The sequence below is a fragment of the Pyrus communis genome, chromosome 7 (genome assembly GCF_963583255.1).
Source record: "Pyrus communis chromosome 7, drPyrComm1.1, whole genome shotgun sequence".
In the NCBI taxonomy this organism is placed as follows: Eukaryota; Viridiplantae; Streptophyta; class Magnoliopsida; order Rosales; family Rosaceae; genus Pyrus; species Pyrus communis.
The window spans coordinates 16,598,916-16,626,627 of record NC_084809.1 but is presented as its reverse complement, the minus strand read 5'-3'; the positions used below and the strand labels follow the sequence as shown (position 1 = coordinate 16,626,627).

Below are 27,712 nucleotides of genomic sequence, written 5' to 3'. Positions count from 1 at the left end.
ACCATGATCAAGAGGATGAACTAAAGGATATTGCAGGTTCACCCTACAAATAAAGAAGAAAGCCCTCTTTTGCGAACCCAATGAATGGAAAACTTAGCGGAAAAAATCAAGATACAAAGAAAAGATGAAGAGATTTTAAGGTGTGCAAGAAAGACGACGCTGGTCTGATTAGTCTAAGAGGAGTAGTGGCACCTGAAGCCCAAAATGTTGTCCTCAAAGATTACGAGGAAATGATTCGGGGAGGGGGTGCAATACAAGTCTCGTGACAATGTAAAATTCGGGGAGATTGATTTGAATGTAACAATTGGAGATTGATTTGAATGTAACATTGCAATTGATGGAGGAATCGAAGAGCAACGAGCAGAACAGTCATAGTAACAATTTCCATAAGAAAGAATTAAAAAATCAAGAGAATTTCTACTGTAAGATAATTTTCCGTTGACAATGTAAAAGTCGAGCTTGAAATCCAAAAGATGCGCTTCAAGTACATGTCAAATACGTTGCAATATACAATGGCTTTGTAGATTTGGCCACTTGAACTTTGTTTTTAAATTTCAGAAACTAACAAATTAATCCAGTTTGTGTCAAAAGTATAGTCAATTTATTATTTTTATTCCTTCCCTTCCTCTTATCACTGTTCTTAGTTTCTTTTTCCTTCCTCTATATATATATATATATATATATATATATATATATATTTATTTATTTATTTATTTATTTTATTTTTTTTCTTTTCTTTTCTTTTTTTCATATCTCAAGCACAAATAGTGACAACTAACAACAATATAGTTACCAAACCAACCTTACTTAATTGTTAATACATTATGTCGTGTTATGCTTCCACATGTCGTATGAAGTTATTTTATCCCCTATATGCATCAATGTTGGGACTCAACCATACGTATGTGTTGATAGTATCAATTCCACATCATGAAATGAGAGACCTTGTTTGTGCTTATAAGTAATTGAGCTACTCCATATGTTGCCAATTGGTTTTATGGTGGAACCTCAACTTTTTCATGGTATCAGAGTAGGTTGTTCTGTGTGTAAAGCTCAATGGTCATACGTGCTTCATGTCACTCGATTTGTTTTATCCATATACTAGGCTTGAACATTCATCACCTGGAGGGGGCTTTTTGAGATGATCAATCCCACATTGGCACAATGAGAGACCTTGCTTGTGCTTTTAAGTAGTTGAGCTACTCTCCATATTGCCAATTGATTTTATGATGAAACCTTAACTTGTCACTACTGTTGGACATTAGACTCTAATCCAATGGTAATAGATCAATATAATTATAAGGATTGATGTGGAATGTAAGTGTGATTAAGGTTTAGTTATAAGCTATAACTTGGACTCCAAGTAAAGGTATATAACCTGGTTATGATTGGAGAATAAGGGCTCTTGATACTATCCTATTTGGATTGAGATTTGGTAGATTATGCCCTTGTACAGTAAGGAATCCTAGCGTATGATTATGGGAATGTATGCTAGGGTTGTAGTAGTATAAATACCAAGGGAAGGTCCCTGCATACACCACTGATACACATACTTGGAGAACTCCCCATAGGTTTGAGTAATTCAGTGGTGGTGAGTGTGCAGAAGACTAACCTTTAAAGTCTAGGGTGTTCGAGGAAAGCTTGCTGCAATTGCAGTCCTTGCCGTGCTAGGAAGATGACTTCTCAAGGTTAGTTTAATGGTGTTTTAATGGTACATAAATATATCAGGTTTAATAGTTTGTATCAGAGCCAACGTTTATGTAATTAAAATCCATAAAGAACTGACATACTTGAAATCATGCATGCAACATGAATGTACTGATGTTTCTTTAAATTTCGATTCTGGTTTCTTTTCCGCTGCTATGATTAATACTTGCATGTATGAAGTCTTGAGATATTTTCCTTGCATATCTATAATAATATCGACTAAATATAAGACTAAGTAATATGCATAAAGAACTGCAAACAAGAGCCATGAATGTTGTGCTTACATCCACAAAAACCCTAAACTGTCTACCATACATGATTGATGTAAAGAACTGTCTTTGGCCTGTTAAAACTAAGAGATTGTTTGTTTTAGAAGTCTTGATTGTTAAACATGTTTAATAATCGAAGGTTTTAAGGTTCATAACATGCTGAAGGTTATATCATGATCAATGTTTTTAAGATGTAATTGAATGATTGAAACACAACAAATTCGTTCCAATCATTCAAGAACTGCTAAAAATTCAAGGTTTAAATTGATCAGTTTGTATTAGTAGCCATAATAATGAGGTTATATCCCCAAATCAAGGTGTGACTAATCGACATTAGTTAGGTTACTGATAGCTCAGTGAGAACATATAAGATGCATGAGCTGTGAAAGTTAATTGCCAAACAAAGGTGGATGGCTTTCATGTTGTACCATTACTTATGCAACTTATATGTTTTGCACTGATACTGTTTAAACTTGAAAAACCAAACAAAGGTTGAGTTGTTTCAGTTATACAGAATTTAGAGTCTTGAATGCTTATTTTCATTTGAAAATCTTTCAGTAATTAGCTCCCTGAATTTAATTCAAACACTCAATGGAACCAACTATAAGAAGTGGAGGCAAGATATTGAAATAACTCTGGGGCTCATGGATTTCGATCTAGCTTTAAGAGATAATGAACCAGCCAAGCCTACTGAAGATACAACTACAGAAAAGAAAAATGAGTATGAGAAGTGGATTAAGGTTAATAGAATGGCGTTGTTGGTAATCAAAAGATCAACGTCTGATCTAGTTCGAGGAACATTGAATCAGATAATGCTAAGGCATAACTTGACTCCATTGAAGCAAAGTTCAAGGAATCTGAGAAGGCAGAAATTGGAACACTCATGAACACTCTTATAACCACTAAATACCTTGGTGGTGGTGTGAGAGAGCACATTCTCTTAATGGTTGATGCAGCTGCAAAGCTCAATGCACTTAACATCAAAATAGATGACGTGCATCTTGCTCTCAATTCCTTACCTCCCGAGTACTCTCAGTTGAAGAGTACTTATATAGCTCAGAAAGAAAAATGGGACCTGAACGAGTGTATTGCTATCTGTGTGCATGAAGAGCAAAATATTCGACAAGATAAGGGAAAGAAACAAGTCAATGTAGTGGAAAGTGTCAATCCTCCCAATGGGAAAAATAACCTTCCACAGAAAAACAACAAAAGGTCTGCAGGAAGGGTTAATAAGGGCAATAACCATTTGAGAATTCATAAGGGTGTTGGAATGAAATGTTTCTTCTGCAAGAAGATAGGACATCAGAAAAATGAGTGCTAGGTATAAACACTGGAAGGAAAACAAAGAGAGTAAGAAAAACAAAGGTACGGTGTATAAAATTTTAGTTTGTTTTGAATCGAACTTGGTTGAGATATCTTATGATACTTGGTGGCTTGATACTGGTGCTACAATTCATGTGACAAACTCATTACAGGGGTACATTAGTAATAAGGTGCTAAACAAGGATGAGGTGTCAGTGTTTGTGGGCAATGAAGCTAGAGTTGTTGTGGAGTAGTTAGGCTTGAATTATTTTTTTGGTTTTTTGCTAGATTTAGTTGATGTTGTTTATATACCTTCCATGAGAAGGAACGTAGTCTCAGTTAGTAGGCTTGTTAAATCAAAGTTTAAGTTTGATATTAATGAGGATGGTTTTTCAATATTCCAACTTAATTGGTGATGGAGTATTGGTTGGTGACATGTTCAAGCCTACTGCAATATACCAACAAGTATGGTTAACACAATAGGGCACAAACGAGCACTGACAAACGACACTTTATCCAAGTTATGGCACAAAAGATTAGGGCATATTTCAAAAGAAAGAATGCAAAGATTAACTAGGAACATATTCTTCCATCACTAAACTATGGTGATTTCGAAATTTGTACTAACTGCATTAAGGGAAAATTGATAAACAAGAAGAAGAAGGGTTCAACTAGAAGTACAAAGTTGCTAGAACTGATCCACACAGACATCTGTGGACATTTTCCAACACAAACACACGATGGATACAAGTATTTCATTACATTCATAAATGAATTTTCTAGGTTTGGGAATTTATACTTGTTGGCTGAGAAGTCTAGTGCCTTTGCTACTTTCAAAACTTATAAAGTAGAAGTGGAGAATCAATTAGACTGTAAAATCAAGGTAGTAAGGTCTGATAGGGGTGGAGAATATTATGGAAAGTTCAGTGAATCTGGAAGACAGCCTGGTCATTTTGCATTGTTTCTGCAAGAACATGGAATTGTTGCTCAATACACTAATCCATACACCCCTGAGCAAAATGGAGTTAGTGAAAGAAGAAATACAACCTTGATCGAGATGGTGAGAAGTATGATGAGTAATTCAAAACTACCTACCTTTCTTTGGGGAGAAGCAATCAAAACTGCAAACTACTTATTAAATAGGGTTCCTAGCAAGTTTGTCCCCAAGACACCATTCGAGTTGTGGACTAATAGAAAATCAGTGCTAAATCATTTGAGAATTTGGGGATGCACTACAGAAGCAAGAACATACAATCTCATGGAGAAGAAGCTGTACCCTAGAACAATCACATGTTTTTTTGTAGGGTATCCAGAAAGAACCAAGGATTACAGGTTTTATCGTCCTAATCATACTTCAAGATTCATTAAAACTGGGAGAGCCACATTCATTGAAGAAGCTAATGATGATGAATGAGAGGAGAATCTTGACTGGAATGAAGAGACCATATCAACACAAGAAGAAAACCTAGGTGATGCTGTGACAGATGAAGTTGTTGTACCAATTCCAGTGCAAAGTGACCAAGTTGTAGAACCAACACAAGTTGTTCAACAAGAAGAGATGATTGCAGTAGAACTTGTGCAGTTGATCAATGCATTAACCATTCAAGAAGAGCACATTGAGCTTATGCACATGGAAACCAGAATATCCACTCATACTAGAAAGCCTACAATTTCATATGATTTCCTTGTGTATTTGCAAGAGGCTGAGTTCAGTAGCCAAGAAGAAGATCCATTAAACTTCAGGAAGGCAATTGAGAGTCTCAATAATGAACATTGGCAAAAAGCTATGCAATCAGAATTAGACTCCATGAATAAAAACAAAGTATGGGAGTTGGTTGAGTTACCACAAGGATGCAAACCAATAGGTTGTAAGTGGATTTATAAGACTAAAAGAGACTCTAAGGGTGATATTGAGAGATACAAAGCTAGACTTGTAGCTAAGGGATATACTCAGCAAGAAGAAGTTGATTACAATGAAACCTTCTCCCCAGTCTCTACAAAAGACTCTTTTAGAGTAATCATGGCACTAGTGGCTCACTTCGATCTAATCCTGCATCAAATGGATGTTAAGACTACATTCTTGAATGGAAACCTTGAGGAAGAGATCTACATGAAGTAACCAGAGGGTTTCATTCAAGAAAGGAGAGAGAATTTGGTCTGTAAACTTAACCAATCCATTTATGGATTGAAATTGGCCTTGAGACAATGGTATTTGAAGTTTGATGAGGTTGTTTCATCACTTGGTTTCGAAGAGAGCCCTAGTGATGAGTGTGTGTACATGAAAAGGAATGAAAACTATTTTATTTTCTCATCCTTTACGTGGATGACATATTGTTAGCATGCAATAATGCATCACTGCTAAGAGACACCAAGAGAATTCTGTCTAAACGTTTTGAGATGAAGGATGTAGGAGAGGCAACATTTGTTCTTGGTATTCAAATCATAAAGGATCGAACTAGAGGACTACTTGGTTTATCACATAAAGCATACATTGAAAAGGTCCTCAAAAGGTTCAACATGGAAGACTCGAATGGCTGTGATGTTCCCATGACAAAGGGAGAAAAGCTCAGTAAGGATCAGTGCCCTAAAACTGATTTTAAGAAGAAAGAAATGGCTAGTAAGTCTTATGCTTCTCTCATTAGGAGTCTCATGTATGCACATGTATGTACTAGACCTGATATTGCATATGCTATTAGCATATTGGGAATGTTTCAGTCTAATCATAGCAATGCACACTAGATAGCTGCCACGAAAGTTTTGAGATGCTTGCAGAGAACAAAAGAATATCAACTAGTATACAAGAGGGATTCAAAACTCGAACTAGTAGGCTATAGTGACTCAGACTTTGCAGGCTGCATTGATTCACTAAAGTCAACTTCAAGTTATATATTCACATTGGCAAATGGGGGAGTGTCATGGAAGAGTGTGAAACATGATACTGTGGCCACTTCCACCATGCAAGCTGAGTTTGTAGCTTGTTATGAAGCTATATCACAAGCTATATGGCTGAGAAATTTCATCAGCAGTCTCGAGATCATGAATTCAATTACAAAGCCTATTCAAATTTGGTGTGATAATAAAGCTGTTGTTTTTTATTCCAAGAATAATAAAAGGTATTCTGGAACTAAGCACTTGAACACAAAATATCCATTGACAAGGAAGAAAGTGAATTCTGGAGAGATCAAGGTTGATTACATTGACACTCATGCAATGCTTGCTGATCCACTCACTAAGGTATTACCAAATGCAGTTTTTTCATAAGCATGCAGTCAGTATGAGAGTAACTGTAACCCTAGATTTGTTGAACTAGTGGGAGTAGTGAGTGTATAACATAGTTATGCATATTGGTTATTATTGTGATAGTTAGTTGTAATTTTGGTTTTGTGTTTAGCCAGTCGCTGCACTTGGTTGAATTGAATGTTTAATAAAGGGATGCTACTTCAATGATTCATACATTGTTTCAATATAGTTCTAATTCTTATTTTCTGTTGGAAATAAAGGTTGTTGAAAGTTCATAAGCAATTGATATGTATTACAGTGAGACAATGTACCAGAAAAAGGTTATTAGCTGCAATTAGTAGTGCTGAGAGATTGATTGGCATATGTACTGAATTTTGTCACAAAAAATATATGTGAGCTATTCTTATAGCTTGAAAGCTTCATAGGAAGCATGAAGCAGTCATAAATAAGACTGATTAAGTGGACCTGGAAGTGATGGAGTTGATGCTTTTGACTCATGGTTATGTGGCTCACTTCTGTACCAAGTTTGTGATTGATTATTTCATCTAAGTAAGGATCTTATTCAGTGATTATAAGAGCTCATGAACACTCATGTAAGTTCATAGTCTCAGATAGTTTTGAAAGAGTAATCTTTACTTGACAAAAGTATGCAAGAAGCTTATTAGCTTAAGTGAATCTATTAGCCAATAAAAAATCATGCTTAAATATTCATTAAAGTTCTTTCTTGAATTAACTAATTGACCTAGTGGGAGAATGTTGGATGTTAGACTCTAATCCAACGGCTAATAGGTCAATATAGTTAATAAGGATTGATGTGGAATGTAAGTGTGATTAGGGTTTAGTTATATGCTATAACTTGGACTCCAAGTAAAGGTATATAACCTGGTTATGATTGGAGAACAAGGATTCTTGATACTATCCTATTTGGATTGAGATTTGGTAGATTATATCCTTGTACAAAAAGGAATCCTAGCGTATGATTATGGGAATGTATGCTAGGGTTGTAGTAGTAAAAATACCAAGGGAAGGTCCCTGCATACACCACCGATACACATGATTGGAGAACTCCCCATAGATTCGAGTAATTCAGTGGTGGTGAGTGTGCAGAAGACTAACCTTTAAAGTCTAGGGTGATTGAGGAAAGCTTGCTGCAATTGCAGTCCTTGCCGTGCTAGGTAGATCACTTCTCAAGATTAGTTCAATGGTGTTTTAATGGTACATTAACATATCAGGTTTAACAACTACGTGTATGACTGTCAAAATGAAAGATTTAAAACGTTCTTAGTGAGTATATATAATGCTTTTGGCATTAATTTATCACTCCTTTTGAACCAGGAGAGCAAATTGGTTCAAATTATGGTTTACAATGATTGTTTAGGTGTTTAAAAGTGGCTTACGATATATATGTCTTTTGGGGGTAGGTATTCTTGTATTGTTGTTGCAAACGTGCAACAACCGAATAACTTGATTGTCTTCATGTGTAACCATTATATATTTTGGCGTGAGAAAAATAGATGGAATCTTTGGGTTCTGTTTTCATTGTTTTCTGATTACACTCTTACTTGATTTCCTATTTTCCTATCAGATTCCTCATCTAAAATTCAATTTTTACGATTAAGAAGTGAATCAGACCACAATGCCACTTTGTCAAATGACATATTCAACTTGCAAATATAAGTTCTATTCAAGTCTATACCAAATTCATATAAACATTTCCAAGTAAATTCATACATAATTAATTTAAAAATAAACAAAATATTTAGCATATTAGGCTTAAACACTTACTCTGCCAAAAAAATACTTTGAATACTGATTTCAAGTAATCCAATAGCTGATGCTTAACTCAGAAAAAGACTTAGACTTTTGCAATTAGATTCTAACATAATTTAAACCCTACAAATTTCATTAATTAGGTTAATCCACAAATTAGATTTTCACATTGTAACATCCCACATTGCCCAGGGGAGTGGATCCTGTAATCTTTAATATGTATATTCCCATCTCTACCTAGCACGAGGCCTTTTGGGAGCTCATTGGCTTCGGGTTCCATCAGAACTCCGAAGTTAAGCGAGTAGCGCGTGAGAACACTCCCATGATGGGTGACCCACTGGAAAGTTCTTGTGTGAGTTCCTGGAAATAAAACCGTGAGGGCATGGTTGGGGCCCAAAGTGGACAATATTGTGCTACGGTGGAGTCGAGCCCAGGATGTGGTGGGGGCCCGGGTCGGGATGTGACAATTTGGTATCAGAGCCTAACCCTGGCCGTGGTGTGTCGACGAGGACGTCGGGCCCCTAAGGGGGGTGGATTATAACATCCCACATCACCCAGGGGAATGGATACTGTAAGCCTTATATGTATATTCCCATCTCTATTTAGCACGAGGCTTTTTGGGAACTCACTAGCTTCGGGTTCCATCGGAACTCCGAAGTTAAGCGAGTTCACGTGAGAGCAACCCAGGATGGGTGACCCACTGGGAAGTTGTCATATAAGTTCTCAAAAACAAAACCGTGAGGGTATGATCGGGGCCTAAAGCGGACAATATTGTGCTACGGTAGAGTCGAGCCCGGGATGTGGTGGGGGCCCAGCTTGGGATCCACCATATCCTGAGCCCACTCCACCACTGTTGCACGATATTGTCTGCTTTGGGCCTCGACCACGCCCTCACGGTTTTGTTTATGGGAACTCACACGAGAACTTCCCGATGGGTCACCCATTATGGGAGTGCTCTTGCGCGCTACTCGCTTAACTTCGGAGTTCCCATGGAATCCGAAGCCAGTGAGCTCCCAAAAAGCCTCGTGTTAGGTAGAGATAGGAATATATATATATATATATATATATATATATATATATATATATATATATATATAAGGCTTACATAATCCACATCCTTGGGCGATGTGGGATCTTGCACACGTAATCTCAAAAGAGTTTCTTTTAATCATAATTTGAAGAAACAGAACAACCAATGCATGCCAAGGTTCTAAAAGACGCTAGGCGCTAGTCGGGCGGCGAGCTGGGGCCTAGCGCCTAGGCGGCTAGGTAGAGCCTAAGCGGGGGCTTAGGTGAACTAGGTGGATTTAGTTAAATTTATTACATATCATATAAAGTTAATTAAATTTACTCTATAATATATAAATAAACTTTGAATAAAATGTTATTTAAAAAAAATATATCTATATGTAAAATTTTAAACAATTTATGTTAGATTTATATATTTTTAAGCCCATAAGTTTTGTTGGGCCTTTTATTCTCATTAACAAAATGAAAGGCTGGGCTTTAATCCTTGTTTTTGTTGGTTTGCACATGCTCAATAAAAACCCTAACTAAAGTCTAAAGCATGCTAAAGGTGCTAAAAGTCTTAACCATTGCCGCCGTCAGACATTCCCATTTCTGCTTTGTAGATCTAGTTCCGTCCCTTTTCTTCCTCTGCAGATTTTTCCAACCAATCCCACAGCTCTTCCCCCTCGTTTTTTCTTCCTCTTTAGATTTCTCCGACCATTGTCGACATATTTGTTCACAATTGCAGATCGATTTTGTTTGGACATCGAGAGGGAGATGGCGAGACTCGGGGAGACAAATCAGGTCTCACGACATATGTTCTTTCTCAGGCTGACAAACCACCTAGCATATGCCCAGGTTACCCAGATGGCTGTCTTATGCCGACTAATAACCTTGCTGATTTTAGAAACGATTTCGTGTTAATCGCGGCGGAGCACCGCCGCCCAGCGCCTAGGCGTCGCCTAGACCATTTTTTAGAAAATTGATACATACACAATCACAAAGCTTAATCAGAACATATGAACTTAAACAGAATAGAAGTTTCACACTATTATCTCACCCAAAATAACTTCCCATAATCTAGAAAGGGTTTCTATAAATCCTGATTTTAAGGCAACCCAAAAGTTGAATTATTTGCTTACCAAAATATGCAAACTTTTGCTTTAGAATTGGAAATGCCATCACTTGAAAGCTTAGGCAAAACCCATGAATCCAACCATAAGAAAGATGCAAACTTTTGCATTGGCAAACCATCCATAATCCAAAAATATAGCTTAAGCAAAAACCATGAATCCAACTCAAAAAGACCCAAATCTAAACAAATCAAGACAAATAAAACATCAAACATGGTTCATCGTCTCTATTTGCATTTGTTAAAGCTCAAAATTTATGAGGCTAACACAAGGTTGAACGGATCAAGTATTGATCTTTGATCGATTTGTTAATGCTCAAAACTGGTGAGGCTAACAAAAGGTTGAACTAATCAAGTTTAGACCCTAGATGGATTTGGGCTTTGCAACTACTAAAAATGGACACAAGGCTTAAGTGCTTCACCCCTTAAAATTGTACTACATCCATTGAGTTTCTTTTGATTGACAAAGGATCGTGTTATAAATAGCGGTTAGCTAGAACATTATATGTCTTTCTCTTTGAAATCGTCAGAGCCTCGTTAAGTGGTTTCTAGCCTCTTTATATATAGGCTTTATTGTGAATTCCTTGTTTTTTCCTCTGAACCTGCCATTTCCCTTGCATTTAATGCGTTGAATGCACATACTTGACTTACAAGCTGCCTACATCTTCTTTGGCTGACACGTGGCAACGAGGTAGCTTCAGGATAGATCCACTTGTGTCTCTTCTTGGGACGAGACAACTAAGCGCCTTGCTTGACTTAATTGTTGGTTGACATCCGTACCTTAAGACCTCACTTGTCAGCTTTTATGTCCCTTCATAGGCCTTTTGTCTCCTGTTTAACTATCATGTGGCCCATAGTAGACATCTAGGTAGGCCTGTCTCTTTGGTTCCTAGGCCTTGAAAATGTAAATTATTAACTTGTTAGAGCAGTATTGAGCAACACTATTTCTGTTTCTCTCCTAATCCACATGACTCGGGCGGACCGCACATGCATAGATTCAACAAATCAAACACACATCTATCCCACATTACAACAAATTCAAACATGTCAAAAAAATTCATGTCATTCAAGGGTTTAGGGTTTAGGGTTTAGCCAACATACATTTGTACATCCATACTCCTTTCCATTTTGCACGAAGGTTGAAAATTGATGTCCTTGTGATTTGTTCGGTCAGCTAAATCATATGTTGTATATATAAGATACAATGAATTTTTTGCTACAAAATATGGTCCATATTAGTAAAAAATGCCTCATGTTCCTTATTTATTAAAAGCCAAGAAATTAATGTTGATTATTTTTTAAAACAATAAACTTGTTCAAATATTATTGGACAAAATTAAAAAGTGAATACTTACTAGTGAGCACTCAAATGTATTATTCGTCATATTAATAGAAAAAATGGTCAATAAAAAGCCAAAACACTATTAATGTCTAATGTACACCAATGAATGACACATTCCACAAATTTATAATCCCTTACATGTAACTTTCATGTGCCATGAGGCTTAAGGCCCTCAACTCTGAGAAGTTTTCTAGTGCGCCAGAAACACTGTCTGGAACACCAAGTGTCATAATACAATTGGTTGAAATTGTTTTCTTCAAGTTTCCAGTCAATTATATTAGTACACTTTGTGGTACCGGGCCCTGTTCTCGGCACACTGAAAAATCTCTCCTCAACTCCAAGTAACAAAAAAGGAGTGAGCACGGTTTGGTTCGGTTTTAAGGTGAAACCGAAATCAAATTTTATTTTGGTTCGATTGGGTTCGGTGCTATTCAATTTCAAATGATTTTGGTTTTGATTTGTGCCTCACTTATAAGCCCGTTAGAAAATTGGCATTATTACAACTATCAACATTCAAACAAATTCAAAAGTTCAAAACTTAGTCATTTGCAAACTAAATGCTTTATGCCATTAATACAACCCAATTGAAAAAGAAATTTATGACGATCGCCATACTAAAATTCAACTTGAAACAAAGTTCAACATCAAAAAACCTTATCATAGTATTTTAGACAAACCAATTGAAAGAGTTAAGTTTACAATACTAAGATTAAAGTCCTAACAAAGTTCAACGTCAAAATGCCTTATTATATCGATAAACCGTTTCTCACTCCCTTTCCTTTTGGATACTTACTCTTCGAAGGTTTAGGAGGCCTTTGAGCATGAGAATGTGATACTTGGGAAGACCTTAGACCTTGTGAAAGTAAAGCTGATGGAGAAGTCATTGAATCTTGTGAACTAGAAGCTTGATATTGCCTTGGAGCTTCTTGTTTTGGTTGTAGATTAAGAGTAAGAGCAATGATGCATGAATTCAAATCAGACAACTTTACACAATACAAAAACATAAACGATATAAAGCAACAAAACACACTGAAAAAATAAAACAAACAAAGTTGTTAAATACTAGTTTTATTGTTTGGCTTCACTTGTCAAACCTTGTATTTGGTACCACACATGCTCATAGTTTAGAACTAGGATGCAATGCAAATATGGAATTACTATTGGGGATTGAACTTGTCAAAGCACCAGCCATCTTCACTACAAGAGGTTTGAATCATACATTTGCATACGCATGTCAGGCTTATTTTTCCAGAATTCCTTTTGTCTAATGTAGTTGTACAGTCAGAAGTTTCGCCTATTTTCTAGCTGTCTAGGCATGCAAAATAAGATAGCCCACATGGGCCATTTGACACATTTTCCTGTGCATGGATATCTCACCCTTAAACTGAGAAGGTCTTTTTGGCTCGTGACATGTGTCTCTTTGTTCTCTTTGTTTGAAACATCCATCTCTTTGATTATAAGAGTTTTTAAGGTCACATTTGTTTCTTGGTTAAGTTTTTCAGATTTTCAGAAAAAACAGTGTATTTAGCCTAGAGCTAGCTCCAAAGTTTCTAAACTGAAACCCTAGCCACAAAACCATCTCATGCACAAATACCCAATCACTGCATATTTGGGTTGCATTGCTTTAATGGTTTTGCATTAAGCTTTTGGTCTAAACCTAAGTTTTCATATCATTCATAGACCAATCTCTTAGATTCATGTTAGGTTTTTCTTCATCTGTTTGACTGGAAAACCTGACTGGTCAGTTAAATCTAAATCTCATGTGCATATCATAAAATCATATCACATCATTGATCGTGTTGATCTCGATGTCACAAGGTGATGAGCTCAGGAGAAGCTACCACTTCATGAAGACCGAAGGAGTTTGTCTTGTGTAATACAAGCTTGCACAAAGGTAAAGCTGCTCCTTAGATATGGTTCTAGGAATTGAGCTTTGTGTGGATCTTTGTATGAGCCTTTGTTTACACTAGTGAATTGGACTCAGTGGAGAGTCCCCGGTTTTTTAACCCAGAGGTGAATTTTTCCGGCCAAAAACTTCATTGGGTTCAATAATTTACAAAACCTTATATATAACCTTGTTGGAACTAAACATTATAGGGTTTGCTAGTATTGACACTTTATTAATCAAGTGAACTTAACTCAAGTACTAAGACTAAAACTTAACTGAAGTTCACATTGTTAAGTTTTAACCTTTTAAGTTTGATTTATATGCTTGTGGGATTCTAACAATCTGTACTCAGTTGACTAGGTATTCCATCTGGTACCAATTTCAATTGGTTTCAGAGCCTTACTCTAGACATACATAGCATAATCTCTGGGATTCTACTGGTATTGAGTGGTCTCACATCATGGATCATGATCGTGTTGTTGAATCGTGTAACTCTCCTCCATTATTTGATGGCTTGAATTATGTAGCATGGAGTAAGAAGTTTCAAATATTCCTTGAGGCTTATGATTTTCTTATTGTTGATTATCTTACTCTTGAGTGGAGGGCTCCCTTTAGAGCTATTGATGGGGAGTTGGTGATCAAACCTAAAAGTGAATGGACTGCTGGTGAAGTGACATCTGCCATGGCAAACAGGAAGGCAATAAATGCCATTGTATCTGCCATATCGCCAACTCAGTTTGCTCATATTCATTACTGTACAATTTCCAAGCAAGCTTGGGATAAACTTCGAATCCATCACGAAGGTGACAAACAAGTGAGGGATTTGAAGCTTTAAATGACCCTATCAAAGTTTGAAGATCTAAGAATGCTTGAGTTCGAAACCTTTTTTGCCTTCTATGAAAAGGTAGAAATGTTGACGAATGAAGCCTTGGGATTAGGGAAACCAATATGTGAAACAACAATTGTCCAAATGATCTTGAGATCTTTGCCCAAAAGATTCTAAGCAAAAAAGGTTGTCATCCAAGAGTTTCAAGATTTAAATAAGATTAAACTCGGGAAGTTAGTTGGGAAACTTATTACTTATGACATGGAGCTTGGCATGGATGATGATGTCACTAAAAAAGGAAAAGATGTCGCTCTTCAAAGTGTTGATAACAGCAACATTGCAAGTGACTCTTGTGATTTGCTCTCAGATGATAATCTTGCCTTATTTGTCAAGCAATTCAGACAATGCCTAAAAAAATAAAGGAATAGAGGTCAAGTGGTCTGAAAGGTCATCAAACAATCGTGGAAAACTATTCTCTGGTGAGAAATATAGTGATTATTCATAAAAGAAATACAAAAGTATATCCAAAGTGTTTGGCCCTTGTTTTGCATGTGGTGGAAGTGGGCACCATGTAGCTGAATTTGCCAACACCAGACTTCTTAGTAAAAAACGTGAAAAAGCTATGATGGGTACTTGGAGTGACAGTGATGAGCAAGATTCTGTGTCATTAGACAAATCATTAGATGATGAAGATGAGAATGTTGCGCTTGTTGCATTTGTTGATGAAACATCCTTTAGAGGAAAAGACAAAGTATTAGATGATACTGTTACGTCATCATCTCAGGAGCTGTCCAACTCGTATGAATCTCCATTTGATGAGATGTGTGTTGCAACATTGGACAATGGTGTCAAAAAGATATTTGTGTTACAAGAAGAGGTTAAGTCTCTCCGTCTAGTCAAAACAAAACTGAGTGACAAGGTCATATAGTTAGAGACTAAACTTCACACGTTAAATGAAAAAGGTTCATTCTGTGGTGATCATGATGAAAGGGATGACCTAATCGCCTCTCTTGAAGATCATGTTTATAGTTTAATGATATCGCACGAAAGTCTGCTTCAACAAATGCATTTGCTGCTGGAAAACAATGAACTGTATCAGGAAGCTAATTTGAAGCTAACTTCTAAATTGAATGAGGCTACTAGCAAGTTAAATTGTCTGTTTATGGGTGTTGACTCATCATAAAGAGTATAAGTTGCAGGAAATCAGTTTGAAGGTGATGATATGGTTGCTTGTGATGAAAGTAGCTTAAGTTCCACGAGTGTGAACTTGCATGCTTCTAAGGAATTATCAATTATATCTCATTTGGCTGACTCTACTTCAGGGTCTACATTCGTTCCCAAATGTCATCATTATAGTGATCTAGGCGATATTAGATCTATGTGTAGAAAATTGCATTTGGAAAGGAAAAATGATCTAAAGGAATAAGTGGATCGTTTAACCATAGAAGTCAGCAGAATGTCCAATATTGTTAATTCTTCGAGCTCAAGAAATGTCAAGCTAAGTTCAAATGGCTTTTAACGTGGATTTGGGAAGTGTTTGGTTGCTCAAAGTTCAACATCATTCTCTAGCCCATGCATCTAGCACCTTGACAGTGGTTGCTCTCATCATATGACAGGTGACAAAGATTTTTTATTTTTTATTATTTTTTATATCTTTTGTACCATTCAAAAGTGGTATGGTTGAGTTTTGTGGAGGAGACAAGGGTGAGATTGTTGGATGAGTAGTGAACATTCCTGGACTTCCTATGCTTGATGATGTTTGCTATGTGGCTGGTTTGTCAACTAATCTCCTTAGTATTGGTCAACTCGGTGACGAAGTTGCTAATGAAATTTACTTTTCCAAGTCAAGTTGCAGAATTGTTGATAAACGTGGGAAAAACATGTTGGTGGTTCCAAGATCAAAGGAAAATTGCTATACAATTGTTGCCTTTAAGTGTGATGATTGCTCAAGTTAGAACATAGATACTTTTTAGCAAAAGGTCCAATGTGGAAAATTACAAGACTTCGTCTCTGAATGCTTTTTGTGTGAACCTAGCATCTTAGGAAGACATTATCTAGAAACAACTAGTTGTGAACTTCATATCTCTTGGAAAATAAAAGACACATAAATCTTCGAGGGTTTGTTGAGTTATGTGCTTTTGACTGAACAGTTTGAGTAGCTTTGCTTCTATTTTGTTATTCTTCTACATATTTACTTTTCCTGTTCTTGTGTCTGTCTTGTCAATCAACTCGTCAGTTAAGTCTGTTTGTCACCTTGTGCATTTCTTAACTGTTTCACATTTTGGTATTTTGTAGATTAACCTTGATTAATTATTTCTCTGTGATGTCAAAGGTTCTCGCTATTATGGCTAATAGCTTTTGAAAAATCTTTGTCTTATTTGACAAAAGCTCTTGTTGATTTATGGGTTAGGCATATTTTGGTCTAGATTGAGGTGTAGTGATAATTCTTCTCTATATATTGGGCTAAGTGTCTTTTCTAGTGTGAAACACCACCTAGTTAGTCATTCATTGTGCTCAAACCATCTCAAAAGTAAAATCATATTTCAGAGCTTCAATCTCTACATTCATAAGCAAAGTTTTCAAAAATTCAAAAAGGGGAGAAGAGAAAATTCTAAAATTCTCAAAAGTGTTATCTCATGCAATGTCATGAACATTCAATTCATTTTTCCCCTATCTCAAGGACTCAAAATGTGCCTAGGATTGTCCAAATGCAATTCTCACCAATCCTATCAATGGTTATGTGCTCCATATCACCTTGTTCTCAAAAGTGTTATCTCATGCAATGTCATGAACATTCAATTCATTTTCCCCCTATCTCAAGGACTCAAAATGTGTCTTGGATTGTCCAAATGCAATTCTCACCAATCCTATCAATGGTTAGGTGCTCCATATCACCTTTGCCAACTTAAAAGTTTTATTAGGCTAGGGTCTTTATTGTGAGTAGTTTTGTGTTTAGACATTGGCTCAATTTATGTTGCAATGATTGTGACTTATTCTCAATGGTACTAGGTTTGTCACTATAGTTGTTTTTCTTTTGTGTGTGTGCCATCTTCTCTCTTAGTTACAACTTGTTGCACCAATGTAGTTTAATAGTGGTTTTGTTCAAAATTCTTACTAGTCAAGTGTCTTACTTAGAAAGGTAAGGTTCATTAAGGGCATTCCTGTCTTTGCAGGTCTGTTTTGACCTTATGCACCTCATCCATTGGTTTTCATTGCACAACTTAGTTGTCTTAGGTTTTAACCTCATCTACCACATCTAGGTTTTTACCATACCTTTTACTGTGCCATTTGCTTTGAGTTATTTTTCCCTTCTGTCTCAAACTCTTAATCCATTTCACCGGAAAATTTCTCTATCAATGGTTGGAAACACTACTTCTACCCATGTTTAGCCCTCTTGTTGCTCTACTCAATCTCAGATTGCAAGGAATTCCTCAGGATGTACATCTAATGACCAAGTTCCCATCTTTTCGTCCACTCAGGCCACAAATTTCTTCTCTACGATGGCTGCACAAAAGTTTAATGTTGACCCGTCTATTATTTGTATGGTCCTTGATCTTGACCCGTCCTTTGCTCCGTGTCATCAAAGTTTAATGTTGCAACCAGTAAGTATGACCTGAGTGCCTACCATCATGAGGCTTATGATGATCCGTCTATTCCTCTTATTAAAGGTCAAGTCTCAAAGTCTCGCCTCAAACCCTTCCATAGGAATTTGGTCCGACTTTATCCGTAGAAATGTTCTAGGTACATCAAATAATGGTAACCCTACCCTTGAGTCAGCCAGAGTATTATTTGCCATGTTAACTCACTATGATGTGCCTTTTGGCTTTCTGATTTTCAAGTCCATTTTTTCGAAGTCCAAGCGTCCTGGAACCCACCAAAAAGGGTCTACCATTCATCCTTGTTTGATCAGTCAGTTATGTAAGCTTGCTGGTGTTCAAAAACATCCTGATGATCTTTGTTTTAGAACCACTAAGGACCTTGACAGAAATATGATGAATCTTAGTAATGTCATGTGTGCCATAGCTCAAGGTGATCCTAGACCAGTCCCACCATCAACTGTCTCCCAGGATAGGAAAATAGCATATCTTGAGTCTGAAATCAACTCTCTTAGAAAACAATTTGTTGATTTTAAGTCACTAGTTGATTAATCAACGTCTTTACCATTTGTCAGTAACTCATTCTCCTCACCATCTCTGAGTAAAACCTTTCTGAATCCTCTTTAATTTGTCCCCGAGCCTTTTTTGTGACGTCTAAAGCTTGTTCTTCATCGCCATATGGATCTTTCATCTGTATCCTATCACACCATTGCTTCCTTCGGCCATTCTACTACCGTTCCTGCAAAGATGGCTGCTATCTACGCTGCTAAAGGAAAATGAGTGTCCATCAATGTTCACCAGCATTTCTCTTCACTCCTACTTTGAAAGGCAAGCACATCAGGATCATATATTCCTCTGATAAAGATGTAGATGAAGAAGGTCTTGGTCACGACCCATGCCCTGAAGGTGTTCCTGTTGAAGATGTCATTGTTGCTGGATCTCCTATCGGCTCAGATGACTCATCACAATTAGAGGAGTTCTAGGTTTATGGGGGAGCACCTATAAGGGTTTAGTATGCAAGTGTTATGGGGGAGTTTCTTATCTGTTGATCTTCAACAACGTTACTAAAGTTGATTTTTTTTTTTTTTTTTTTTTGGCTGCTTGGGCTTTTAATGTAATTAACCTTGCTACATTTGTTTTGTTGTTGTTCATTCATGCTACTTAGAACTTCTAAGCTTAATTTGCTAAATATCTGACTTGTTTGGTACCGATAATTGTACCTATTTTTAAGTTCGTTTGGTGTTCCAAATTTGCATTGTCTCTTTATTGTTATTCCTTACTAGTTTTTGTGCTTATCTGTTTATCATTTTCTTCCTTTGTCTTACCATGACAAATGGGGGAGAAAATATCAACCAATTTAAAAATTGTAAACATGCATTTTGAAATTGTGTTTTGGAATATACACATGTTGGTATCACTTGAGCTTACTATATTATTTTAATCTCATAATCCATGATGAACCTCACTTGTCTATTGTCGAGAAATGTGTGTTGTTGCAGGAGTTGTTACTTGCTCCTCTCTTGTCTTAGCTTGCTTTCTTGAGTATGGGTGATGTGTGAATTAGTTATAGGTTTGAGATTATTTTGTCAAGAAAAGCCAAAGGGGGAGATTGTTAAATACTAGTTTTATTGTTTGACTTCCCTTGTCAAATCTTGTATTTGGTACCACACATGCTCATAGTTTAGAATTAGGGTGCAATGCTAATCTGGAATTACTATTGGGGATTGAACTTGTCAAAGCATCAACCATCTTCACTACAAAAGATTTGAATCATACATTTGCATATGCATGTCAGGCTTATTTTTCCAGAATTCCTTTTGTCGAGTGTAATTGTCTAGTCAGATGTTTCGTCTGTTTTCTAGCTGTCTAGGCATGCAAAATAAGACAGCTCACATGGGCTATTTGACACCTTTTCCTGTGCGTGGATCTCTTACCCTTGATCTGGGAAGGTCTCTTTGGCTCATGACACGTGTCTCCTTGTTCCCCTTGTCTAAAACATCCATCTCTTCCATTATAAGAGTTTTCAAGGTCTCATTTGTTTCTTGGTTAGGTTTTTTAGATTTTCAGAAAAAAAGAGTGCATTTAGCCTAGAGCTACCTCTTAAGCTTCTCAACCATAACCCTAGCAACAAAACCATCTCATGCACAAACACCCAATCAATGCATATTAGGGTTGTATTGTTTTAATGGTTTTGCATTAAGCTTTTGGTCAAAACCTAAGTTTCCATATCCTTCATAGACTAATCTCTTGGATTCATGTTAGGTTCTTCTTTAATTGTTTGACTGGAGAACCTGACTAGTCAGTTGATGCGAGATTTATACGCACACAAATTAAACCCTCTTTTTGACAATTGTAGTAATGATGTAAGTAGGGATCGTTCTGGACCGGGGATTAGGAGGGATTGTTAATCAATTGAATTTGACTCAAAAACGTAAAAACACAATATAAAACACTATACTAGACTCAAAGAATGCAAAACTAAACAACGTAAAATAAAGTTTAAAACATGAAACTAAACTCAAAGAATGCAAAACTGAACCAACGTACAATACTAAAACAAATCAAATGACTAAGACTTAACAAAAGATGGGGGGGGGGAATTGAGTGTTTGACGAGATTAACTAAAATGCACAAATTGTAATTAAAGACAGAATGTAAATATGAATGTGATGAAAATATGGATGATGGAATAGCCAAGGGGTTCTTCTCCACACATGTTACACTTGCATACAAGATTGATTCTCAGTTGGTCTTTCGATAAATTATGAAACTCAACACCCCGGGTTAATTAGGTCCGCTTAAATTAACCGTCAAGTTTTCCTTAAGTTAATGAATTGGATGGGTTTGCGCAACGCAATTCACAACAGTCTCCAAAAGTCCTTTATGTGAACAGCACAATAAAGATACAATCAAAGATCATTAAGCATTATGAAAACTATAAGTATTGACGAGACATTCGTTACTATGATGAGCATGAAACTCGTGCCAAGAATTCATTTAACGCGATTGTTTATAAGCAACCTCCACTACTTGTGAATATAAGTTCGTAACGATTAGGTGAAACTCACTTATATTCTAGCGTCACATTCATGCATGAAAATTAAGTGCGCATTCTTAATAAACATACATAAATAAGTTATCAATCAAACGGTTAAACGAATTGAATCCACAACTTATGAAATTCCAACGAAAGTTAATCAATTCATATTGCAAATATAAACATAGTTTCGAATCACCCCCTAGCTAAAGGGGGTTTAGTTCCTCATAACTTTGAAATCAAAGAAACACCTAAACATTCCAACAACTCAAACTTGAATTGTATGAACGTTTAGGCACTCTTCTCTTCCATTCCTCATACGTACAAAACAAAGAGAATTAAAATGAAACATTGAAATCAAAGAATCACCTAAACATTCCAACAACTCAAACTTGAATTGTATGAACGTTTAGGCATTCTTCTCTTCCTCGTTGTTGTAGCACAAGGTCTAAGGTGAGCTTTGGGGATTATGTGAAGTGTTTTGGAGGGATGGGAAGTGATTGGATAGTGGCTGCAATGGAGGAGAAAAACTGCACATAAATGGAAGGATATGCACGGCTATGGATGTGTGTTTGTGTTGTGTGTTGTGTTGTGAATGGAATGAATGAATTGTGGCTGCAATGTATGCTTATTTATAGGTAAATAAGAGGGAACATGACAGCTAGGAGTAGGTGGAAATGTGGCTGCAAGTTTGGTGAATGATAACATATTCTTCCAACATATCTATATTATTTTATAGATTTGAAGAGACTCATTTCTATAAACATATCTTGTAACTTAATATTCCTTAAAAAGTAAGTGGCCAGAAAGAAAAATAGTATTTGTTTGTTTGTTTGTTTTTTTGTTTTTATTGTTTTATTGTTTTTTGTTTTTTTTTGTGCGTGTAACGTTATATATATTTTTCTTCTTAAAATGTTTATTCTTGTTTTTCCTTTTAAGACTCTTAAGTATTCCATCAAAATATTATATAATATATAATTTATACTAAAAATCATAAGTCTCGTGAGGTTAGGCTTCGTCTCACACTTTAAGGTTTTCACCTATGCAAGGCTATCCGTATAACGTCTTGCCTACGTCTTCTCCTTTTAACACATTGTTGTGTATTGAATTAAATTTGTTTGTATTATACACCTAGTTCGATTTTGATTCGATTCAAGATATTAAGAACACTGAAACTAAATCGTTTTTTAACTTGCGATTTGATTTTAAACCGAAATCGTTTCAAAATCGCAAAAATCAAATTGTTCAGATCAATCCGATTTGGTTTTTGTCGGTTTCGATTTTCAATTCCAAGTGTCCCTCCCATCAAAAAGTGAAAAATATCTTAAGGGCATGGACTCATCTTTATGTTGTCCCCATTAAGGGCGTTTTGGTGATCTTAATAAAAAAAAAAAAAAATCGTACTGTCATAATATAGGTGTACTTTGGTCAGTGCAATTTGCCCCAAGAATCAGTCTTTTGCAATCTTTCCGGGATTGCTTTCCGTCGACCCCCGACTGTGTCGCTTACCCATTCATTTTTCCGAATTAGCCTCCAGTCGCACTCTAATCTGACTCACATCACTCCATCTCTGTTTAATTTAAATTTCTGATAAGAAAAATTAATCTTCTTCTTCACTGATGGAGAATTATCTTTCTGGGTTATGATTCACAGATTGCAGAACCTATTTTTTAATTTAATCTTCCAAACTTGGAAAAAAATCTCCACTTGAAAATTTTATTGGTTTGGCTTGTATTTTCCTGATGATAAAATATTAAAGATATTTGTTTCTGCCCTTTACACTTCTCTGAAAATCAATCTTTTTTCTTGAGGCAGCCACCTTATCTCTCCCTTATCTGTGTCTCTCTTCATGTTCTTCTCTTGAGAAAACCTACCTCTGAATTTTCTTGAAGGAACCTAAGAGAGGGGAGACATGGAGGCTGTCTTACAAACCAAAGGGCTTCTTTCTCTTCCCTCAAACCCCAGAACCAGGGTTTTTCAATCTTCTTTGGGATTAAAGCAGAGATTTTTCTCCACCAAACCCAAAACCCCAGGTGGGTTTTCTCTATCCTCCAATGGGTTCCCGAAATTTCCAAGCTTTGTCCCAAAAAATCATGGGGTTGCCCCAGTAGAGAGGAACTTGTTCATCTGCAGGGCTGAGGCTGCAGCTGCTGGGCAGCCAGCATTTGGGGAATCTGAGCAGCCCAAGTTCCTTGGGATTGAGACTGTGACCCTCAAGAAAATCATCCCGCTTGGGTTGATGTTCTTTTGTATTTTGTTCAATTACACAATCCTCAGGGACACAAAAGATGTGTTGGTTGTGACAGCCAAAGGGAGCAGTGCAGAGATTATACCATTTTTGAAGACCTGGGTGAATCTGCCTATGGCTGTTGGGTTTATGCTACTCTACACAAAACTCTCTAATGTTTTGTCCAAGAAGGCTCTCTTCTACACTGTTATTCTACCTTTTATCGCCTTTTTTGGGGCGTTCGGGTTCGTCCTGTATCCTCTCAGTGGCTATATCCACCCTGAAGCCCTTGCTGATAGTCTTCTCAACGTTCTCGGCCCGAGATTCCTTGGTCCTCTTGCAATTTTGAGGATTTGGAGCTTTTGTTTGTTCTATGTCATGGCTGAATTGTGGGGGAGCGTCGTGATTTCTGTGCTTTTCTGGGGGTTTGCCAATCAGGTCCTTTCGTAGACAAATCTTATCATACCAAAAATATAGATGGATTAATGATTTATCTGGCATAAACTATTTCTAGATTGGTTGTTCATACTTTCCAGTCTCGGTTTTGTATATATTTGTTCAGGACTGGGAAATTATGTGAACACAATATATGGTATATATGTCTCTGTGATGTGTCAGTTTTTCAGAAGTATAACTGAAATGTATTTTGCGATTGGAATTGGAAGCTTGGTATTTTAATCATACACGTATAATATGCTAGATTCCTTTTTGGATATCTCTATCTGCTATTTGCCTCAGCAGATTGGACAAGAACTTACTTTTCTGCACAAGGGTCTTGCTTTCTAGTTTCTAAGCATGATTCGTATCAGAATTTATTTTTTCATATTACGGTTTTAATTTTGCAACAACCCCATTTGAGTTGTATAACAAGATATGGATTCTTATAGAATACTAGGAATGATCTCAAAGTTTTCCCTGGTCGAAGTTTGAGGTCTGCATCACTGTCATTGACTGGGAACTGTAAATAATTAAGGTTACATGCATTTGTGCAGATCACTACCGTTGAGGAAGCAAAGAGGTTCTACCCTCTTTTTGGATTGGGAGCGAACATTGCACTAATTTTCTCAGGCAGAACAGTGAAGTATTTCTCTAATCTGAGGCAAAATTTGGGTCCTGGAGTTGATGGCTGGGCCATGTCCTTAAGGGGTATGATGAGCATTGTGGTGTTGTTGGGGTTAACTATCTGTGGCCTGTACTGGTGGGTAAACACTTATGTTCCTCTTCCCACCCGTAGCAAGAAGAAGAAGGTAATATTTTTGTCACATCTCAATTGTGTTGTTGGGGCTGCATGTATCTGTTATTTTTGGTCCCAAATATTCAGTCTGTTCTGTTTATCAGCATTACTATTTTTCGGCATTACCATATGTTAATATGTTTCTGGGAAGTTAAAAACGTAACATATTGTTTACTATCTTATACATACTCTGGTCACTTGTCAATTACCATATGTTAATATGTTTCTGGGAAGTTAAAAACGTAACATATTGTTTATTATCTTATACATACTCTGGTCACTTGTCAGTTGTCATTGTTAATGCGTCCAGGAATTTATGCCAATATTTTCATAGTGGTCATGTTTTCTGTTTTTTTTTTTTTTTTTTTTTTTTTTCTAATTTCTTAATTTTGGTTAACAGGTGCTTGAATGATTCCGGGTTATTAAAGCGATATATTTTCTTTGAAATGTTTAAGAAATCATGTTTGTTTATCATTTTGTTGGTAATAACTCTTATGCTAATGGCATGGATGGAAGTTTCATATTGCTGAGTGATGCCTCATTTGTTATGAAGTGGCACCATTGTTCCTATTTTTAATTTTTCTAAACTATACGGAATGAATTCCAAAAAAGAAAATATGAATGTATACTGAAGGATACCTGTGGTTTCCAATTGATTGCATAATTTTGCTGCAAATCCTCAATTCAAACCCTATATTTGGACTTGATGCATCTTTAATAACTCTCAATTACCTTGCAGGAGAAGCCAAAGATGGGGACAATGGAGAGCTTGAAATTTTTGGTGTCTTCACCGTACATCAGAGATCTTGCCACTTTGGTGGTTGCATATGGTATTAGTATTAACCTTGTGGAGGTTACATGGAAATCAAAGCTCAAAGCTCAGGTAGACCTTAGCCCGATTTTCTTAATCTTTGGCTATATTTTTTTTCTCACTAATTTGCCTCTCTTGTTTCTCTGCAAATTGTGCAGTTTCCAAGCCCAAATGAGTACTCTTCTTTTATGGGCGACTTCTCAACTGCCACCGGAATAGCAACTTTCACAATGATGTTGCTAAGCCAAGTTATATTCGAAAAATATGGATGGGGAGTTGCTGCCAAGATCACACCTACAGTGCTACTTCTGACTGGAGTTGGTTTCTTCTCTCTGATATTGTTTGGTGGCCCACTTTCACCCGCTATTGCGAGCCTTGGGATGACTCCTCTTCTTGCAGCAGTATATGTGGGTGCTCTGCAAAACATTTTCAGCAAGAGTGCCAAGTACAGCTTGTTTGACCCATGCAAAGAAATGGCTTATATTCCCTTGGATGAGGACACCAAGGTTTGGACTCTTACTCACAACCCGCGGTTTTAGAAATTGGGCTGGCAAATAGTTTCAACTGTGGCTGTTTTTATTTGTTTATGTTGTCTATCAGTTAAGACATTTGGGGGATTGAATTGGGGGAGCTTATTTGAATCTAGGGAGGTTTCGGTCGTATTTTGAATCCTGTTCAAGAAAAAGTTTGACTTTTCTAATTTGAGTTTTTTTGAGCCCTTTTGTTTTACGTTCCTTGTTAAATTATTTCTGTAGGTTAAAGGAAAGGCGGCCATTGATGTTGTCTGCAACCCATTGGGGAAGTCTGGTGGTGCTCTGATTCAGCAGTTTATGATTTTAACCTTTGGATCACTCGCCAACTCAACACCTTACCTTGGAGGAATACTTCTGGTGATTGTTCTTGCATGGCTGGCAGCAGCCAGGTCTCTAGACACCCAGTTCACTGCATTGCGAAGGGAGGAAGAGCTCGAGAAGGAGATGGAAAGAGCGGCAGTTAAGATCCCAGTTGTGGCCCAAGAGGGAGGTCGGAATGGTCCTCTTGCCAGCGACTCAGTGCTGAATCCAACAGCCGGAGACTCAACCGGTGGAAAACCTCCGCGCAGAATATGATGTGTCCTGTTTGAGGAAGAACCAGAGGGTTGATGAGATTGAGAAGCAGCAATATTTGGTGAAGTTATTGGTTGGTAGGATCTTAGTTTGCTTCAAAAATAAACAGCTTATGACTTCTTATGAGTCCAGTTTATTCATAGGTATTGAAATTGCATTATCTGTTTAGTTGAAGTTGCTAATAGTTTAATTGGATTGAATTAATAAACTTGGTTGATTCATTATTTAGAAATGTTATTCTTATTGGAAATATTGTATGCATAAAGCTAAGCATTCCAGATTTTACATGCATGTTGTGTTTTCATCTCATAAATTCAGGACTGGTTACAATACTTCGTACTATCACACCATACGACGATCACATACAAATACCTGTAAGCATTGTAGTTAAATCACATAAATTCGTTGTACACCTGTGAGGTGCAAACACTTTATTTTTAAAGTGGGCCTATGAATAGATATTTTTTTATTATTCAAAGACATAGTTTGCTACCCCACTTGTAAGGGTGGGGCGTCCCTACTCACCTGAAAGACTGAAGGCATGCTTAAAGTGACTTCACAAAAGTGAATAGATTTCAAATATCGTGCCTCACTTGACCAAGGCTCCATCATCCATCAATCACTTTAATGCCTTACTTAATTACAAGCCTACACTATCAGGATAATTTTAGATATTTTTAAGTCGTGGTGAGCCAAAAAATTTCAGTATACTTAGAAATTCAAATCAAACTCGCACAGTAAGTTGAAAAGATTTAGTTCAGTCGGAGTGGGTTCAATTGTTAACTGATGTATAAATGCTGTTATGGAGGGATTTTATGATAAAATGGGATTCGCTTGTGTCAGAGAGCCGGAAACCAGTCCTTCAGATGAAGTTGAAGCTTCGAAAGCTTCGAAAGCGGAGATCTTCTGTGGACATAGCGAAGGACTTGCAGTTGCATTTGGGCTCATTAATACAGCGCCTGGGATGCCTGTAAGGGTGACTAGGAACCTTTACATGTGCCAAAGCTGTCACAGTACTATCAAATTTATCTCCAAGTTGTGCGTCGGGAGATTTCTGTCAGGAATACTGAAAAGTTTCACCATTTTAAGGATGGCTCCTGCACTTGTGGGGATGAAGGTTACTGGGGAAACTCCGATAAATGAGCTGCCGGAGGAATATTTAATCTTAGAGAAGTGTGGGGCTGTAGATAATTTGGGCACAAAGAAGATGTACCGCA

General features: G+C 36.9%; 2 protein-coding genes across 2 annotated transcripts; both read left to right on the top strand.

The window, feature by feature from the left end:
• Positions 1-2,620: 2,620 nt before the first annotated feature.
• LOC137740633 (uncharacterized) lies at positions 2,621-3,532 on the top strand. The gene is made up of 3 exons (XM_068480469.1): positions 2,621-2,737; positions 2,824-3,201; positions 3,452-3,532. The coding sequence occupies exons 1-3, from the start codon at positions 2,621-2,623 to the stop codon at positions 3,530-3,532; spliced, it is 576 nt and encodes a 191-aa protein (XP_068336570.1).
• Positions 3,533-22,549: 19,017 nt separating this feature from the next.
• On the top strand, positions 22,550-26,782 carry LOC137739111 (plastidic ATP/ADP-transporter-like). Its single transcript, XM_068478603.1, has 5 exons — positions 22,550-23,782; positions 24,337-24,591; positions 25,318-25,461; positions 25,548-25,895; positions 26,145-26,782. The coding sequence occupies exons 1-5, from the start codon at positions 23,030-23,032 to the stop codon at positions 26,496-26,498; spliced, it is 1,854 nt and encodes a 617-aa protein (XP_068334704.1). The 5' UTR covers positions 22,550-23,029; the 3' UTR covers positions 26,499-26,782.
• Positions 26,783-27,712: the final 930 nt, after the last annotated feature.